Below are 18,231 nucleotides of genomic sequence, written 5' to 3' on the forward strand. Positions count from 1 at the left end.
TGAACCCTTGGATTCCCATCAATGAGGAGGGAATGAGTACTAGAACGCAAACAAATACTGTGGGTGAGAGATCAGTCTGAAAAAAACGTTACATTCAAATGAGGCAAAAGTGACTCAGATCATGTAATACCTGCCCCTTTAAGGACAAAGAGAAAAACAGTAGCGACACGTACAAACCACTGTTCGGAATTAAGTACAACGGTCACCGGAAAAATCTTTCACCAACCTTTCAGCGTGCTTCACGACCAGCATGGTAGCTGCTCAGGTTAAAGTCACTTACAGATCAAGAACCATTTGCCAAGCCTTCTGAAGTCTTAGCTGCCTCAAGAGGTTGTTTTTTTTAAAAAAAATTGTGTGCCATAACTAAATATTATTTATTTTCCCTTTTTAAAAGGTTCAAGACACTTAGATCACTGGTCCAAAGTACACGTGTATTTTAAAGAACTGTCTTCTGGCATCAGCCTGGGGACTTCAGATTTTTGCGTGGCAAGTCCAGGAACGCGGCTTCATGTTGTCCAAGAAAGTGGGCTACAAGACCAAGGAGAAACAGTGGTGTTAAGAGATCACACTGGCTTGTCTTACTACATCCATTACACCACACTGGTGCACACAGTTGAACAGAAGATAATTTTTTCATCTGGTAGAATGGATGAACCACTACAGCCTATCAAGCCAAAGGCTTGATGGAGGATCCTGGGACTAACTATCCCCTCAGACAGAAAAGCTGTCCTCCCCCAGTAGTATTAATCCAAATAGGCAGAGCAGAAGCATGTGTGGGAAGAGAAAGTACCCTCTCTCAAACAGTATCCAAACTGGTCTCCTTTCAGATTAGCCCCGCCTGGATTCTAGCCCTCCATGTAAAGTGCCCTCAAGCTGCTCAAACAGAATTACTACCTTTTTTGTTTTTGCCTTCAAGTCACATCTGACTTATGGTGACCCAGTAAGATTTTCAGGGTAAGAAGCATTCAGAGGTAGTTTGCCATTGCCTGCCTCCATGTCACAACCTTGACATTCCTGGGAGCAGCAGTGGCGCAGTGGCTAAGAGCAGTGGCTAAGAGTAGGTGCACTCTGATCTGGAGGAACCGGGTTTGATTCCCAGCTCTGCTGCTTGAGTTGTGGAGGCTTATTTGGGGAATTCAGATTAGCCTGTACACTCCCACACATGCCAGCTGGGTGACCTTGGGCTAGTCACAGCTCTTCAGAGCTCTCTCAGCCCCAGGGTGTTTGTTGTGAGGGGGGAAGGGCAAGGGGATTGTAAGCCCCCTTGAGTCTCCTACAGGAGAGAAAGGGGTGATATAAATCCAAACTCTTCTTCTTCTTCTTCCTTGGAGGTCTCACATCCAAGTACTTGCCAGGGTCAGGGCTCAGAGTATATGAATGGCCCGAGGTCACCCAGCAAGTTCCCAAAGCGCAAGTGGGATTTAAACTTGAGTTTCCCAAGTCCTAGTCCAATACCTCAACCACTATACCATACTGCCTGTCAGATTCATTACTAGTATTAGTGAATGCAAATGAAAGAACCCTGCCCAGTTATGGGACCCCCATGGTGCAGAGTGGTAAGCAGCAGCACTGCAGTCCAAGCTCTGCTCACGACCTAAATTTGATCCTGATGAAAGTTGGTTTCAGGTAGCTGGCTCAAGGATGATTTAGCCTTCAATCCAGGAAAACCAGGAAAACAAGTGCCCAGCTTGCTTAGGATGAAGTATAGATAACTGGGGAAGGCAACAGCAAACCCACCTGTCAACCCAGTCTGCCTAGTAAACGTCATGATGTGATATCACCCTGTGGGTCAGGAATGACTTCGTGCTTGCACAAGGGAGAACCTTTACCTTTCAGGCTTCATGAGGTGGGATCAACACACTTTCAACAACCTACGACCCAGCCCTGCAAGCTTGTGGGGCAATATCACAATTCCTGATTGAGGCACTGGGGCATTGAGGCCCTTCAGCTACACAGCAGGGTTCTCAGACTTTAGAAGAACTGATCTCTCTCACCTGGAGATAGGTTGTAATTCTGGGACATCACTTGGCGATTGGCAAGCCTAATTTTGCTTACTGTACTTTCTGGAACCCACCTGCAAAATAACTCCATCCGACTTCCCTCCCTCACCATAAAAAGCAGGAGTCTTACATCAGTTAACACTGAACAAATGCATGTAGGTTTCATGTTTACAAATATGTAGCAATGGGTTATTTCATGAGGTGTCACACATTATGCAGAGGAAAACCCATCCAAATACTTGTCAGAGTGTGTGAGTGTGTGTGACTAGCCTAAGGACCCCCAGCAAGCTTCCACAACAGGCACTATTACAGGTACTATTATAATAAATTACAGGTAATTTATCCTCTTGTTTACCAAAATAGACATTGTTCATTTATTGCAATGATAACATTGAAATATTCTATTTTTATTTTTAATAAAAGACAAGGAGGGATAAAATCAGAAATTTACTCAGTGGGGTTTTCTGAGCCAAAACATTGAGATTCAAATGCCAAAACTGAGAAGTAAACATTTCAAAATCCAAATGAGTTTTTCTAAGATTTGTATTCAGGTGTTACGTTTGAAACTTGCCCTTCTGAACAGTAGCTCAGCTCTGTTACCTTACATCAGGTGTCCCCAAACTTTTTAAACAGGGGGCCAGTTCACTGTCCCTCAGACTGTTGGAGGGCCGGACTAAAAAAAACTATGAACAAATTCCTATGCACAAATGATTGTAAAATGTTTGATTTCACCTTTCAGCCTTTCTGTCATGGTCTATTTTTAGAACAGTGACCAAAGTATGTCAAGTACAGGGTGGGCTCCAAATATTGTTGGGGAGGCTGTGGAATACCTTCCCCTGTAAAAAAAAAAAAAAAAAGCAGAACTTTCCCAAATAATGAAGCATTCCATCTAACCCAGGATCAGGTATCTTCCTGGGTTCTTTCCTCCCTAGCAGCCAGCCAGCTTATTCGGGCCAGCGCCTGGCTATTGATGCCAATGGGGAGTGAGGGCGGAACAGAAAGCCTGAGAGCAACACATGGAGTAGCCGCCGAGAGGGAAGGGCATGGAGAGCAGGCTAGCTACATGTATGGTTTCCAACTCTGGGTCAGAAAAATGCATGGAGATTTGGGGGTGACATCATGTAATTACAATCAACAATGCCGCTAGCCGGTTCCTCCTCTCCCTCGAGCCCCCACTGCACATGAATGGAGCCATCGCCACCATGCCTGGCGGTCCGGATAAATGCCTTCAGGGGGCCACATTTGGCCCCCGGGCCGTAGTTTGGGGACCCCTGCCTTACATACAGCGACAGGAAGGTTACTTACATTTTGCAAGGGGCAGTACATGCGGGCGTACCATTCTTGGCTATAAAGACAAACAATGATGCCCTGGCCAAGGAAGAGAGAAGTCCACATGATCACATTCCAAATGGAACCTTTCCGTTGGTCATTGATTAAGAAGTTGAAAATCACTAAACAAGGAAAACAAAACGGTAGTAAAAAAACCATTCAGAACACTGCAAGCATGAAATCCAAGCAGATATTCTTCCCATCCCACAGCTGACTAGCAAAGTGACCATCAACATAACCACAAGAAGTGAATGGTGCCCATGAGGCAATACAAGCCTCTGTGTATTTCATTGTTTTGTAGGACAAAATATCATCTTCGAGAGAAGTTCAGTACGATCTTCACAAAAAAATGGATTTTCCATTTTTATATATGGACTGCTGCCTCTAAAAATTCAAAGGCCAAGCAGAATATTTCTTATGAAAAGAAATCCCTTTCATTCCTCCTTCCTGCCTACCTCTCACCCTTTCATTCACTCGCATCTGTCTATACTACTGTTTTCTCCCATATTTATTTATTTATACTTTGGGCTTCTAGACCGCCCCATCCCCGAGGGATATGTTCCTGCCTAGAAGTGACAATTACAAAGAGAAGGTCCTCCCAATTGTCCCATCAATCAAAGAAACAGAGATGAAAGGGACTTCAAGAGCTATCTAGTCCAACTCCCTGCACAATATTAACAACTTTTCTGCACCACCACTCCTCCATGCTCTGTACCCAGAGGAAGGCAAAACAAAAACAAAAACCCTCTAGGATCCCTGATCAATGTGATCTGGAAGAAAATTGCTTCCTGACCCTGAAGTGGTGATCAGCATTACCCAGGGCATATGAGAAAGGGCCACGGGAGTCGAGCACTGGTTCATCCTTTCCTGTCCCCCATCTCAGCCAAAGTCCAAAGAATCAGCCTTGCTGTCAACTGGCCATCTAGCCTCTGCTTAAAAACTGCCAAAGGAGAGTCCACCATCTCTTGAGGAAGTCTGTTCCACTGAAAAACTGCTCTGTCAGGAAGTTCTTCCTAACGTTTAGCCCAAAACTCTTTTGAATTAATTTCAGCCCTCTGATTCAGGTTTGAGCTTTTGGGGCAATGGAAAACAACTCCGTACCATCCTCTCTATATGACAGCCCTTCAAATACTTCAAGATGGCTATTAGTAATCTCCTCTCGAGGCTAAACATACCCAGCTCCTTCAACCTTTCCTCATATGCCTCCAGACCACTCACCAACTTTGTTGCCCTCCTCTTACCCGTGTTTCCCCGAAAATAAGAGAGGGTCTTATATTAATTTTTTGCTCCAAAAGATGCGTTAGGGCTTATTTTCAGGGGATGTCTTGTTTTTTTTCCATGATTTTCCGCCCCCCACGTGACCAGATCAGCTGCGTCGGGGAATCTGTAACCAGGGCTTATTTTTGGAGTAGGGCTTATATTTCAAGCATCCTCCAAAAATCATCCTACGGCTTATTTTTGGGGGTAGGTCTTATTTTCAGGGAAACAGGGTACAATGTTCCAATTTGACAACATTCTTCTTAAACTGCGGTACCCAAACTGAATACAGCACTCCAAGTGAGGTCTAATCAGAGCAGAGTAAATCAATACCATCACTCTACGTGATCTGGACACTATACTTCTGTTGATGCAGCCCAAAATCACATTTGCTTTTTTAGCTATTGTATCACACTGAAGACTCTTGTCCAGTGTATGTTAGGACTCCTAGATTTTGTCGAAGGCTTTCACGGCCGGATTCAACTGGTTGTGGTGGGTTTTCCGGGCTGTGTGGCTAACAGTGTGTAACAGGCTTCCCCCTGTGATACACCTCTGAAGATGCTAGCCACAGATGCAGGCAAAACGTTAGGAACAATATCCACCAGATCACAGCCACACAGCCCAGAAAACCCACCACAACCTAGGCTTGTTTGCACATACTACCAATAAGACAAGTCTCCACCATCCAACAATTATGAAGTTTATTTTTCTTACCTAATGCAGAACTTTACATTTATCTCAGCTGAAAATCATTTTGTTATTTCTAGCCCAGTTTTCCAGACTGTCAAGATCATCCTATATCTTGACCCTGTCTTCCACTGTATTTGCTACCCCTCCCAAATTAGTATCGCTTGCAAATTTAATGAGTACTCCCGCCATTCACTCATCTAAGTCATTTATAAAGATGAGAAACAACATAGAGCCCAAGACAGATCTACTTGTTACGCCTCTCCAAGAGGATGAGGAACCATTTACAAGCACTCTTTGGGTGTGACCTGTCAACCAGTTACAAATCCACCCAAATAGGATCCAAACCACATATTACCAACTTGTCAACAACAATATGGAGCCTCATCAAAAGCCTTACAGAAATCAAGATAAATATGTTCACAGCATTCCCCTAATCCAATAAGGTAGTAACCCACAAAAAAGGAGATATGGTTAGTCTGACATGACTCTTTCTTGAGGAATGTGTGCTGGCTCATAGTAATCGTAGCCATACTTTCTAAATATTTATGCCAGCACAGGGGCACTTGTGCTGGTGTTGTGGAGCTGCACAACACAATACCTAGATGCCATCGCAGCCACGGCACCAGCATTCCCCCAGCACAGGAGCAGGCCCCGGGTAATGGAGCTGACTTCAGTTGGCTTCCTGAGCCCTTTTGGGCCAGGAAAGCCACCATTTGTCCATGCTCCCTTATGCCAACAAAATCAGTGGCACAGCCCATTGGCCTGCATAGGCCACTTGGACAGGGAAAGGGGCTGTGTTGCTTTACACTTGCTGGTGGTAGTACAGCAAGTCTCTTTGGCGGCCCCCGGCCAAGCAGCACTTACCCCACCCTTAGGACGACACTGCCCACGAGTCTTTTTCAATTCTTAGATCTTTAAAAAGCTGTTAATGGAGCCCCCCTGGCTTCCTCAGGCTCCTCCTGTTTTTTTCCTTTTCATTAGAATCATTTGTGATTGTGCCCTCAATATTTTGCTTTTAAGAAACTCTTACTGCTCTTGAACTCCCTTCTCCATAAGTATTTGACTGTGAGATTGTACCCAGCGTAACTTTAAGTTTCTTAAAATTATCTTTTCTAAAATTCAGCCTATATGTTTGACTACATACAGCTTTTCCCATCGCCAAGATCTTAAATTCCAAAACTACATGCTCTTGACAACCCAGGGTGCCTGCTACTTTCACCTCATTAACTAGCTCTTCCCTGTTGGTGAGAATCAAGTCCAAGATAGCAGAACCCCTCTCCATCTTCTGGGAAATGGAGTTACCACCAAGCAAAATCAGGAATTTATTTGACCCTTCATTTTGAGCATAGTTTGATTTCCAACAGATATCTGGCCAACTGAAATTTCCCATGACCATAATGTCCCGCCTCTTTGAGAACTGTGTAATCTGGTCTAGGCGTGCCTCATCCAAGTCCTCTGCCTGACTTGGTGGTCTATAAAAGACCAACACCATAATATTACTGCTATTTCTTACCTCCTTTTTTTTTTTTACCCAGGGACTCTCAACTGATCTTCCATGCTCAGATGCATGCACTTCCTCACAAATAGACACATCCTTGTCATTTAATGTTACTTCTGGCATCTAGGTATTGTGCTGCCCCTGTGCTGGCATAGGCTACTTCTCCCTCCTTCCTTATTTGTCTATTCCTTTTAAAGTTTTTTTTTATGTTTTAAAGTTTTCCCTTCTCAATCCTAATATTCCAACTGTGAGCATCATCCAGCCAAGTTCTAGTAATGCCTATTAGGTCGCAGTTCCTTTCCTGTATTAGGACTTCAAGTTCCTCCTGCCTGTTCCCCAAATGCTGTGCATTAGTAAAGAGACACTGGAATCCAAGAAGTTCATTTGCTGGATGAGAGTAGCTTTTTTCAGTGGCACCTCCCCCCACCCCCGCAATTGTGGAACAACTTCCCCAGGGAGTGTGCCCGACCCCCCTCTCTCTCATCCTTAGGAGGAAGCTAAAACTGTTTTATTTTGGACTGCACTTCACTAAACCAATTCTAAATTGTGATTTAACATTATGGTTTCATTTTCTTAATTTTTACATGTATTTTCTTAATGTTTTAAGGTGCCTTAAGCTCTGGCGGAATCCACTTCACTGCTGAGCCTCCTCCAATCCCAAGGAAAATTGGGGGAAAATAATGTGCTATTTATACCTATATTTCAAACTGTTGTAAGGTGCTCTGGAAGCGCATCTTGGAATATAACAAACAAATCAATGGTAGATACTTACTTCCAAAGAACATGAAGAGACAGAACATGACAGGATAGAAGAACCCAAAGCAGATGATCAGGATGTATTCATGTACAGCTGCAGAAATTGCAAACACGCACAGCATACCAGCAGATCTGAATTTGTTCCCAAAGAACTGGGGCGGGGGGGGGGGGTATGAGAACAGAGAGAGGGGGGAAATCCATCATAGATGCAAATTAAAAAATATTTCGTAAAGTCAGTGGTAATCACCCATTAGGGCCTGTTGATATGATTCCACGCTGCCTCACATGCTAGGAAAGGCTCTCAATGTAATTGTTCAATGAACAGTCCTATTTTATTATGTTTTAGTTCAGTAGCAGAATTAATGGATATTTACTCGCTTGCTACAACAGTTATTTTCACATCTCATAAACAGACTCACTGAAGTTGAAATGCAAAGCACATAACCTTTCTGAAAAGCAACCACCTTGAGCATGAATCCAACACTACAATTCTATGCCAAGTTACTCCAATTTAAAACAATTGATTAATTGTTTATTAATTCCCCAGCCCAATCCCAAAATGTGGCTTTGGCTCAATGATAAAGCATCAGGTTGGCATCCAGAATCACAGGTTAGGGTTAAAAGCAACACATAGTAGGTGATGTGAAAGATCTTCACCTGTTCCCCTGGAAAGCCAGTGCTGACAAAGTAGACAGTATTGATCTGGACACACCAAAGGCCTGGTTTATTACAAAGGCAGCATCATGTGCTGATAGAAATAAACCAAATTCACTGTTCCTACAAAATACAGGGTTCTCCTGCTATCTATGCAGGAGGTTACTGTAACCTCTCCCCTTCCCCCCACTTAACTTCTCTGAAGAAACATTTTTATTAGATTCAAAGGTGCTCACCCAAAGGAAGTCTCTGTATGCATAGTAATACAGCCAGTCATGTACTACCACGTTCCAGGTTCGATAATAGTTTGCATAAGATGTAGAATTCCACCAGTCCTGGAGGAGAGGGAAGAAATAATGATCTTCAAAAGGCTACTGTGTGTATTCAAAGCAAGGAATCATTAGTCAAAATAGTTTTGCAGCAACTGGTAAAACTTTCATGTTTGAGCGTGAAGCGCCATCAATGATATGCTGTGTCTTGTACATTCTGAACTAGGCTGAAATTCTTCATTTCTCTTCTGCCAATGAGTCACGCTATGATAAAATTACTCTAGTCCGAAGAATTTGTACCTTGTTCTATAAGGATAAAATTCAACATTTTGAGGAGTGTTGCTCAAACATGAAAGTTGCCCAACAAGAACAGTAATGCCACAAAGGCAGAACATCTCCAAAACACACTCGTAAAGTTAAAATTTAAACATTGTCTTTTGAACAGCAGCTTATTTCATTGCCTGTCCTGCAGGCTGAACAAGTTTGTCATCCCAGGCTACAGCAGAAACTGCAGGCTCCGTATCAACGTCTATTACTAAGGAGGTGAAGGGTCAGAAAAAACACGGAAAACCTGATAAAGAACTCTAAAAAATACCCAAATTAAGAGTTAAATAGCATTAAGATTTTGCAGCAACAACTATCCATGTTGGCTACAAAAGAGACGGAGTTTTGCGAAACAAAAAACTTTTGAATGGGCCAATAAACCAGGGAAAATGCTGGCTGTGAAACTATGGGAGAGAACAGATTTATCACAGAAATACATTGGAAAGATGGTCTAACCAATGATGAACCGATAATTTAAAAAGCATCATTTAAATGCCCCCACTTGATGTCCCATATCACATCTGTTGTACCATCTTCGGCACTCTGTCGGTCCCCACCCAAGTGTTGGATTGGGGGCTGCAAATAAGGATATAGGATCCTGCTGCTGTTTTAAATGCTTTTAATGGGTTATTTATTTATATGTTACATTGTATTGTTACATATTGTTATTGCCTTTGGCCTATTGTACACTGCTCAGAGCCCTCCGGAGATTGGGCAGTATACGAAAATTAATAAATAATAAAATAATAATAATAAATATTATAAAAAACTATTTGAAAGTAACATATCAAAGGAAGACGAGACTGAAGATTACTTCGCAAAGCAAACATTGCCAATACAAACGAGCAGAAAGAAATATTGAATAACCCAATTTTAACAATGGAGCTAGTAGAAGCCATAAAACAAGTGAAATTAAATAAATCTGCAGGACCCGTTAAGATTGCCAGCCATCTACTAGTATGTTTTTGCAAGAGTAACACATAAGGAAAAAGGGATACGGGGCCTCTTATCCACAGAAAGCCTGATGGTTTTTAACAAACTTTTTACACACTTTCAAAAGCATTACAGGGCATTGGTGGGTCTCTCTGGAAAGCAAGTTTCATAACGGGCAGTGACAGTTTTTTCAGTCATAGGCACTTATTAGTTTCATTTCTCCAACACCCGTTATCCTAGACCTATAAAGTTAAAAGCAAGCAAAGGAAACTCACACTATTACCCTTACACACTAATTACCTTGTAGAACATTCGGTCACCAAAACGCAGCATCTCAGCAAAGGCATTAAGCCAGCAGTGGAGGAATGCAAAGAAGACCAGGAACAGCATCAACACACCTGGGGGAGTAGACAGCATGGGAAATATTCATTGTACCCACTTGTTGCTTGAACTGAAAGAGGAAATCTCTGCTTCCATCTTACACTTGAGCCTAAAGACAGTGAAGTGTCAGGAGTGCATTTTCTCTGGCCAGAACATCCTCTCGGAGATATACCATGAGAATACTATAAACAATAAAGCAAACTCCCAGAACCCTGGTGGGGGAGAGCTCTCTCTCGTTTATACTCTCGCTCACAGTCTCAGACAAGTCCCCACCACCACCACCACGGGAGAGCGGAAAAGGTGGAGTGATGTCCTCTATATCCTAAGTATAATTTGACGTTCAATAGGCTGCAACTGTCCATTAAAACAAGGTATAAAATTTAGGACCATATCCCATTACTTTGGCAAAACAGGACAAGCTAGCTAGTTATTCCATTCGTTTGCATATCATATTAACTGATATCAAATATTTATAATCAAATATTGTGAGTTTCATTTTCTGAAGTGATTTAATGAGAGTTGCCAAGAGTACGGGAGATTATGAAACACTATGGCAGAACCATATTTAGATACCAACACATGTCCCAATTGTAAATATTGCCATCCAACAGAGGATGACATATCAAATCCTGATCTATTAATTGGTCCATCCTGATCTATTAATTGGTCCAAAGTAAAGGTCCCATATCCATCCAAGCGTTCCATTAAAAAAAAAAGATTTCTTCCTAGTTTTCAAATCTGGATTGGTCATTTCCAGGGTGGTCTTCAGAAACATCATTATAGGGCATAAATAAATGCTATAGAAATACTCACCTGGAAGAATGGAATTAAAGATGCAAAGAACCAGCCCTCGTGTGTTGAAGGGTTCCCGACTATAGTTCCGGTATATAGGGATGCAGAGTCGCATCAAGATGTAATAAACGTAGAAGAGTGACCCAAGTACCTAGGTAGGGGGAACACATGAGGCTGCATTATACTGAGTCAGGCCCTTGTTCTGTCAAGCTCAGTATTGTCTACTACTCTGACTGGCAGCAGCTCTCTAGTCAGAGGTCTTCTACAGCACTGCTACTGGATCCTTTTAAATGGAGGCTCAGCGCTTGAACCCAGGACCACCTTAATTTAATCTAACTAGTCTATGTATAAACCACTTTCCCCCAGTGAGCAGGGCTCAGAGCAGTGCACAACAATATATACAATTAAAATTATGTAATTAAATATAAAGATTTGAAATACAATTCCCACAGGATGGCGCCCTTCACTTAACAACAAATATAAAATATCATCAATAAAGAACATAAAACATTTGATAAGCTGGGGTTATGGTTTTGGTGTACTTGTTGTTGTTCATATTTATTTATTGCTCATATTTGATTCTGTTATTCTGTTTTGTTGGTTGTTAGCCGCTCTGAGCCCTATGGGGGAGAGCAGGGTACAAGTCCAATAAATGAAATGAAATGAATGAAATGAAATGAAATAAAAAAGTAAAAGGACATAAACACCTTAAAAGGAGAAGAGTTCAGGTAGATGGACTACCATTGCTGTCCTCAACCATGGGCCTGGCAGAACAATTGTCTTACAGACCCTGGCGAACTATGATAGGTCTCACAGGGCCCTGGTCTTATTGGACAGAGCAGTCCACCAGGCTGGAGCCAAAAAGACTCTAGCCCTTGTTGAAAACAACCAAACAATTTTCAGGCCAGGGATCTCCAGTAAGTTGTTATTAGTTGAGCATAATACTTCTCAAGGGATAGGGAGAGGTAGTCCCGCAGATACAGTGGTCCTACACTATTTAGGGCTTTAAAGGTTAATATCAACACCTTGACCCTGATCTGGTACCTCACTGGGAGCCAATGCAGCTCATGGAGCACCAGTTGTATGTGGGCTTGCCACGGTGTCCTCATGAGGATCTGGGCAGCTGCATTTTGAATCAGCTGAAGTTTCCGGAATAGTCTCAAGCGCAGCCCTGACCTTGATGATCGATTTTCTGGTTAAGTATAAGACAGCTTCATATTTGTGTAGGGAAATTTAACAATTATTTAACAAGGTGCCTTTAAAAGACTATATTGTGGCATAAGCTTTTGTAAAGGAAAAATTACACCCATCAGAATGGATGTTGGAAATGGAGTAGAAACTATCATATAAATTTGACAAGAATATGGCAGTTCTGTTGTAGCCCAGTGTCTTAGATATGGCCTGAAATTAGCTACACACCTTAGGAAAGTAACAACTGTCTCCAGGTAACCAGAAATGGAAGCTTTACAAAAGCTGGTTCATCAATCTCTTTAATAACAGCAATGGAAACAGGAAGGCATAAACATTTGTAAGGAATAGTTAACATATGGATTGGTTGAAAAGTTGTCTTACAAAGCAAAACCAATAGTGAATCAGTCAGGAAAAAAAGGAGCAAGGGAAAATAAGCATATGTAATTAATGGAGCAGAGTACAATCTGTTGAACGAATGTCATGTAAACAAAGCGTTCAAACATATCAAGACTTCGGATAATGTGTTTCAAACCATCTTCAGACTGTAATTGGGTATCTGAGAAGAGATTCAGCTGCTTCCCACTGTGCTCATTTTGCAATGAAGCTTTTTAGGCAAATCTAAGGAAGACTCGGAATGAACATATTATCTGCAATCTTGTTCTATATCAGGGGTCAGCAACCTGCAGACCAATTGGTCACCAATTGGCCATGCTGGCAGGGGCTGATGAGAATTGTAGTCCATGAACATCTGGGGAGCCACAGGTTGCAGACCCCTGTTCTATATGAACATCTTGGGTGTTCAGTATTCAGTATTTTAACATGTTGTACACATACTGTTACTTCAACAGACTGAATGCTGTTGCATTCAGTGTTGGTAATACATGTACCTTTCAGTCCTTTGGTACTCTCTTTTTCTTTGTTGTTACATAGTAGTACAACAATTCCACTGAAGAATATTTAAACATTTTCTGGAGAAGTGGGTGTTGTGAGTTTTCTGGGTTGTATGACCACAGTCTGGTAGTTTTTGGTTCTAATGTTTCGCCCATAATCACTCCATACTGTGCCATGGAAAGAAAAGCATCTTACCATGACATGCCTCTGAAGATGCTGGCCACAGATGCAGGTAAAATGTTAAGAGCAAAAACAACCAGACCACAGCCACACCGCCTGGAAAACCCACAACAGCCAGTTAAAAACCTTTGATAATACATATCTGCAGAAAGCCAGGATTTTCCACTCAACCTTCCCGCAAACACTAACCTGTGCAAACTTAGTAGCTACATAGCTCCATCGCCTTGTAGAAGTCCTGTAAGAAAGAAAATTCAGCATTATAACCCCCTTGATGTTAGCAAAATACATAACTACAAAAACCAGGTTTTAGAAGCATTTAGAAGAGTTCCATTAAGGTTGCCAACACTGTGCAATAGACAGAATCCAAACTCTGGTCTATTTCACCAACTAGATATTGCAAATATTTAATTTAGCCCAATCAGATTTGTTCAGCTGCTCAAAAACTATTAAGGCTAATAGCAGTTAACAATAAGTAAATAAGGGTGTAGTCAAGTAAAATAAATAACAGTAACAACTCTACACTGGGACAACTTTTAATCAGATCTCTCTCTTCCCTTATTCAAGGCACCCAGCACTTGGTATCAAACTTTCTATCAAATGCACAACTCAACCAAACATTCAGAAGAAAAAACAACAACACAAGCAATACAATACTCAGAAAACGACAAACTTTCAGAAAATGGTTAGGAGATGGACTAATTGTCCAAATTTGCTTAGTATATTTTAAAAAGCTCTAAAAATCACAAACTAAAAGCAATAAACCAGAAAGATTTAGAGCCAAACTATGCATGACACCACCACCTCCAATGCAAGATCTGTGCCTGTTGAGAATTCTGAAGGTTCTACCCCCCAAAGAAACAGACACAGAAAGATGGACATTAACACAGTGAAGCAGGATTTGGGGGCTGCTTCTCTCTTGTAGTTGTTTCTCTCTCCTCATTCTCCTTAGGGAATAGTTTTTTCTAGCAACTGAGAAGGAGAGAAACAGGAAAAGTTATCCCTAAGAGAAATCAAACAAGCAAAGAAAGGCAGCCAGTGGGTCTTACTTCTCTGGTTAAGAGGTCTACCCACTCTATCCCTACATGCCAATGATCCCAAAATAAGTGTCCATGGCATCTTATGTTTCTCTTTTTAAGAATGAGAGACTCCAGAAGGTTGTTACAACTTTGGTACATGTAGACAGGTAGGATTTATACAAAATAGGCAAGACTCTGACAATCTTAGCCTGGTCACTGATCTGACTGCTCTAAGAAGAGCCGAGCAAGTTATTCTTTTATCAACAGCTTTTGACAAATACTGGACATTTTGACAAATACTGGACATTTATCTTTGCTACACTTGACTAAATTCGATTTTCCTCATACATTTTTAAAGTGGATTAGAATTCGATATTCACCTGCCAGATCCAGAGTGCTAAGTAAGTGGAGTCTTTTTGACACCATTCCCTCTTGAGAGGGGTATTGGGCAGGGTTGTCCTCTTTCTCCACTTATTTATTATTTATCTCCAGAATCACTGGCCTATGCTATTAGAAAAAATAATCACATACATGGCTACTTAACTCTTTGGAATTTAAAATTATTCCGTATGCATATGATCTTTCATAATTAATTTCAGAACCTCAGACTCCCATTCCTGCATTAATGAATACAATTAATACCTTTGGAGACTTGTTTGCATAATCAATTAATTGGGCAAAATCTGAGTTGACACCACTGGAAGCCAATGAATCACATAATGTATTTGCTTATGGGCGTTTTTGGTGGCACCCAAATGTCATCAATTATCTGCTGATCCATCTTTGGACTTGGACAGATGGGCAACTCTAAACTTGACTCGCAATAGATTTATGATGACCAGGCATTTAGAGGGTAGGTGTGCAGTAGCCCTCAAAAAACGAGGTCAGCTTCAGAGTATTCTTCTGAGACCTGGGGAATCAGCAGCATACCTTCGAAACTGCATTACCCCATATGTCCCCCAAGCAAACTTGAGGTCAGCAATTGCAAACCTCCTGGCGGCCCCTAGTCCTACCACTGTCAAATTGGCCTTAACTAGGACCAGGGCTTTTTCGGTCTTGGCTCCTACCTGGTGGAACGCTCTGCCACCTAACATCAGGGCTCTGCGGGATTTGATGCAACCTGTAAGGCAGAGCTGTTCCGTCAGGCTTTTGGTTGAGGCCCGAAAACTGGAAACTGAACGCAAAATGGTAATTGTCTATTCTCAGCTGCACTTCTTGCCAGTCCAAATCCTAATTCCCTATTTGCTTTAAATGACACCTGTTGCTGGTCTCATTTTAACTCTGATTTGAAATTAATCTTTTAGTTGATTTAATTTAAATGTATTTTAACTAGATTCGATTCGATTTTAATTATTATAACCATTTTAATTGTTTAGTCAATCAAATTTTATATACCATTTACCACTGTCAGCCGCTCTGAGCCTTTGTGCGTACAAAATCAAATTAAGTTAATAAATAATACAGGCGAACACGTAGGCCTTGTTGTAGCCTTATACAGTATTGGCTGTAGACTACCAAATGCATCTGTTAAATGAATTAAAAACATCTGGCTGCTGTGAAAGAGAGAATTAAGTAACTGCATGCAAAATTATTCTTTTATTACCTGGGATACTCATCTCTGTAGATCAGGGTGGGAGCAAAGAGGAAATACAAGTACTGAGAAAGTCGAGGAACCTGAACAGAGTCTGAAAAGTCAACAGGGAAAAAGTGATTTAGATCATAAAGCATATTAAAAATATCCAAAACTCAGTTTCCCTAGGATGACCTGATTCTTTATTTAAACCACAAGGGTTGAAAATAAACATTGCCACAATATCTGTATTTCTGACAACCAACCAGCAAAGTGTTATTTATTTATTTAATTAATTCAGTGGCTACATCGCTCTTCCCCTTGCAGGCTCAGGGCAGTTTAACAGCGAACAAATAATCCATGTTTAATTCCTAAAAACAATCCTAATAAGCATAAATCCATTTCCAGTGTATTGGATGGTGACAAGATTTCGAGCCAAGAAGCAAGTTTGTGGGGTGGATAGCAACACCAATACAATAACCCAGTACTGTGGTTCCCAAACTTTTTAAACTTTTTCTAAAATTGTACCCCCATATCAACAAATCCATAGCATAATTTATTTCGTGTACCCCCAGATGCTCTGGTGCATACCCTTGGGGATACATGTGCCCCAAGTTGGAAACCACTGCAATAAACCAGTAAAGAATGAGTAGAAACCTAAGTAAAGGGGAGGCCAAAAGATGGTAGAAGTGACTCTTTCAACCATATGCCTGGTGGAACAACTCTGTCTTGCAGGCTCCGTGGAACTGCAATGGGTCCCACAAGGTCCTGGTCTCACTTGACAGAACATTCCACCAGGTCAAGGCCAGGACTGAAAAAGACCTGGCCCTGGTTAAGGCAAGCTGGGCTTCTTTCAGGCCAGGGTCCGTAGGCAAATTTCCATATGCGGATTGAAGCTTCCGGAAGGGGACATAATGGGGGAGAAGAACCTTGAACCAGTTCTACACTGCAGATGCTGACCTCCGGACAGCACAGGGGCAGTTTTATTTAGAAAAGTATACACCATTTTTCTCCCCAGTGGGCACCCAGGGCAGTCCTACAACATCATTCTCTACTCCTTCATTTTTTTCTCTCACCACAACCACCCTGTGAGGAAGTCAGGTCAATAGAGTGACTGGCCCAAGATCACCCAACAACCTTACATGGATAAGTGGGGATTTGAACCTGGGTCTCACAGAACCTACCTAGTCTCGTAATCTAACTATGGCACATTCTAGTTTACAGCATTGCAGCAGGACAAAGTTACTCACTTGTCTTTGATGGGCTAGAGGACAGTATCCGGGGGACATTCTCTCTGATAAAAGAGTGACCTTTCATAATTAGACGGACCTGCAGAGAAGAATTGAGAAGACGGGGAAGTTCTGTCACATTTAACATATTGCAATAAGTTCCAGTTTAAATGTACTTGCTCTAGCTGTTTCAAAAGCTAGCACAGTATTTCCTCCATTAATGCTACAAATTCATTTTGGGGGATCGTGAAACTGAGCAAGTATTGTCTGACTGGTTGTGGGTTTTCTGGGCTGTGTGGCCGTAGTCTGGTGGATCTTGTTCCAAACATTTCGCCTGCATCTGTGGCTGGCATCTTCAGAGGTGTATCACAGAGGGAAGTCTTACACACTGTGTCCAGTGAGAAGGGTATGTTTTAGTGGGATATAAATTGTCCAAATCCAAATCCAAATCCAAAAAAACTTTATTAGGCATAAAACCAGTGCCAAGAATTTCAAATACAATAAAAAGATCATTATTGCTCAACTTGCAGTACACAGAGCAAAAACATAGCAACAGCTTCAGATATTTCAACACAAGAGCTATTTAGAAGCTTAGCCATTTTTATTTTATCAGAAAGGAGCATAAATCCTGTTGGTAACACAGTTCTCAAATCGGTTCTGATGTTGTTGTACTTTGAACAATGGAGCAGAATATGAGAAAGTGTATCAGTTGTATCAGGACAGAATTGACAGCGACGCTCATTTTGTGGAATACCAGAGAATCGACCTTGAAGATGTGCTGACGGAAAAGAGTTACACCTTGCTCTGGTCATGACCCATCTGCAATTGTAATTAATAAGTTGTTGCAGGTATATAGCAGGGCTAGTTTTCTGAGGGATAATCCCAAAGAATATTGGAGAGCAAGAGCTTTGCGCTTTGCTCAGGAGAAATTGGTACTCTTGATCAAATAATCTAGTCCTTAAGCGGTGGTAAATCTCCGGAGCGGTGAGCATTTGTAGGGCCTCCCAAGAGAAGCCCAAGGAAAAGATCTTTTTTTCAATATGTAGCCACCATTTCGAAAGCTGAAGCTCTCTTATTTCTAAGTGGGACAAACTGTTAGGGTCAGTGCAGAAACAAAGACGCAGCCAAAACTTAAAAGTTACAACCCATGCCCTTGTTTCTAATAAATGTTGCCCTGATTCCAAACAAAGAACACCATAGGGGACACAATGCGGGTTGCCAAAGATCTTATAAAGGAAATTGGATTGGATGCTTTCCAATTTCTGGTGCCA

The 18,231-nt window shown here is 41.6% G+C and overlaps 1 protein-coding gene across 2 annotated transcripts in view; it reads right to left on the minus strand.

Moving 5' to 3' along the window:
* Window positions 1-348: 348 nt before the first annotated feature.
* Window positions 349-18,231, minus strand: part of SOAT1 (sterol O-acyltransferase 1) — a 52,796-nt gene continuing 34,913 nt past the window's right edge. For both annotated transcript variants that reach the window (XM_048497056.1, XM_048497057.1), the window contains exons 9-17: window positions 16,982-17,060; window positions 15,765-15,846; window positions 13,335-13,380; window positions 10,905-11,034; window positions 10,011-10,108; window positions 8,421-8,519; window positions 7,547-7,682; window positions 3,306-3,451; window positions 349-528 (exon numbers count right to left, since the gene is read on the minus strand). In XM_048497056.1, coding sequence (XP_048353013.1) covers window positions 472-528; window positions 3,306-3,451; window positions 7,547-7,682; window positions 8,421-8,519; window positions 10,011-10,108; window positions 10,905-11,034; window positions 13,335-13,380; window positions 15,765-15,846; window positions 16,982-17,060 — 873 coding nt within the window. In that variant the 3' untranslated portion in view covers window positions 349-471. The remainder of the gene's footprint in view (window positions 529-3,305; window positions 3,452-7,546; window positions 7,683-8,420; window positions 8,520-10,010; window positions 10,109-10,904; window positions 11,035-13,334; window positions 13,381-15,764; window positions 15,847-16,981; window positions 17,061-18,231) is intronic.

The sequence above is a fragment of the Sphaerodactylus townsendi genome, linkage group LG05 (genome assembly GCF_021028975.2).
Source record: "Sphaerodactylus townsendi isolate TG3544 linkage group LG05, MPM_Stown_v2.3, whole genome shotgun sequence".
Classification (NCBI taxonomy): Eukaryota; Metazoa; Chordata; class Lepidosauria; order Squamata; family Sphaerodactylidae; genus Sphaerodactylus; species Sphaerodactylus townsendi.